Consider the following 516-nt stretch of genomic DNA (forward strand, 5'->3'; position numbering starts at 1 on the left):
CACTTCCCCTGATCCTCGGCCCAAATGCAAACGTAGGAACCCCAGTGGTGAGCCCCAGGGACCAGACCAGGGGCCCCACTCCCCTCCCAGCGCTAGGATGAGACCAGCCTGACCTCACACCTCAGATTCCTGTCCTGGGCAGACCCTGGGCCACGGAACCCAGATGGGACCGCAGACTCAGAGAGGCAGGCGTGAACGTCACACCTGGGACCCCCACACTGACTTCTCCTTCCGGGCCCTGGGGCTCAAGCCATGGCCCCCCAGAGCTCCCGACCCACCGAGGCCACAGAGCTCCACGCACACACTGGAGAGCCCTGTCTAGCCCTTCCTCAATCACAGTCGCCCCAGATCCCAGACACCAGCCATTGCTCATTGCGCGTTCCTACCTCACCAGCCATTGCTTGTCCCTGATCTGGTCCCTGGGGCTCAACACCGAGACCCCCCAAGTTTGCATTCCTACTTCACATGCCCGCCCCCCACCCCTGGGCCCCCTCAGCACAGCCTCCCCTGACCCAG

At 64.1% G+C, this 516-nt stretch overlaps 1 protein-coding gene across 1 annotated transcript in view; it reads left to right on the plus strand.

Annotated features, from left to right (window-relative positions):
* The first annotated feature begins 252 nt into the window (after positions 1-252).
* Positions 253-516, plus strand: part of TTYH1 (tweety family member 1) — an 11,695-nt gene continuing 11,431 nt past the window's right edge. Inside the window, exon 1 of the mRNA XM_014535541.1 lies at positions 253-297. Coding sequence (XP_014391027.1) covers positions 253-297 — 45 coding nt within the window. The remainder of the gene's footprint in view (positions 298-516) is intronic.

The sequence above is a fragment of the Myotis brandtii genome, unplaced genomic scaffold (genome assembly GCF_000412655.1).
Source record: "Myotis brandtii unplaced genomic scaffold, ASM41265v1 scaffold1444, whole genome shotgun sequence".
Classification (NCBI taxonomy): Eukaryota; Metazoa; Chordata; class Mammalia; order Chiroptera; family Vespertilionidae; genus Myotis; species Myotis brandtii.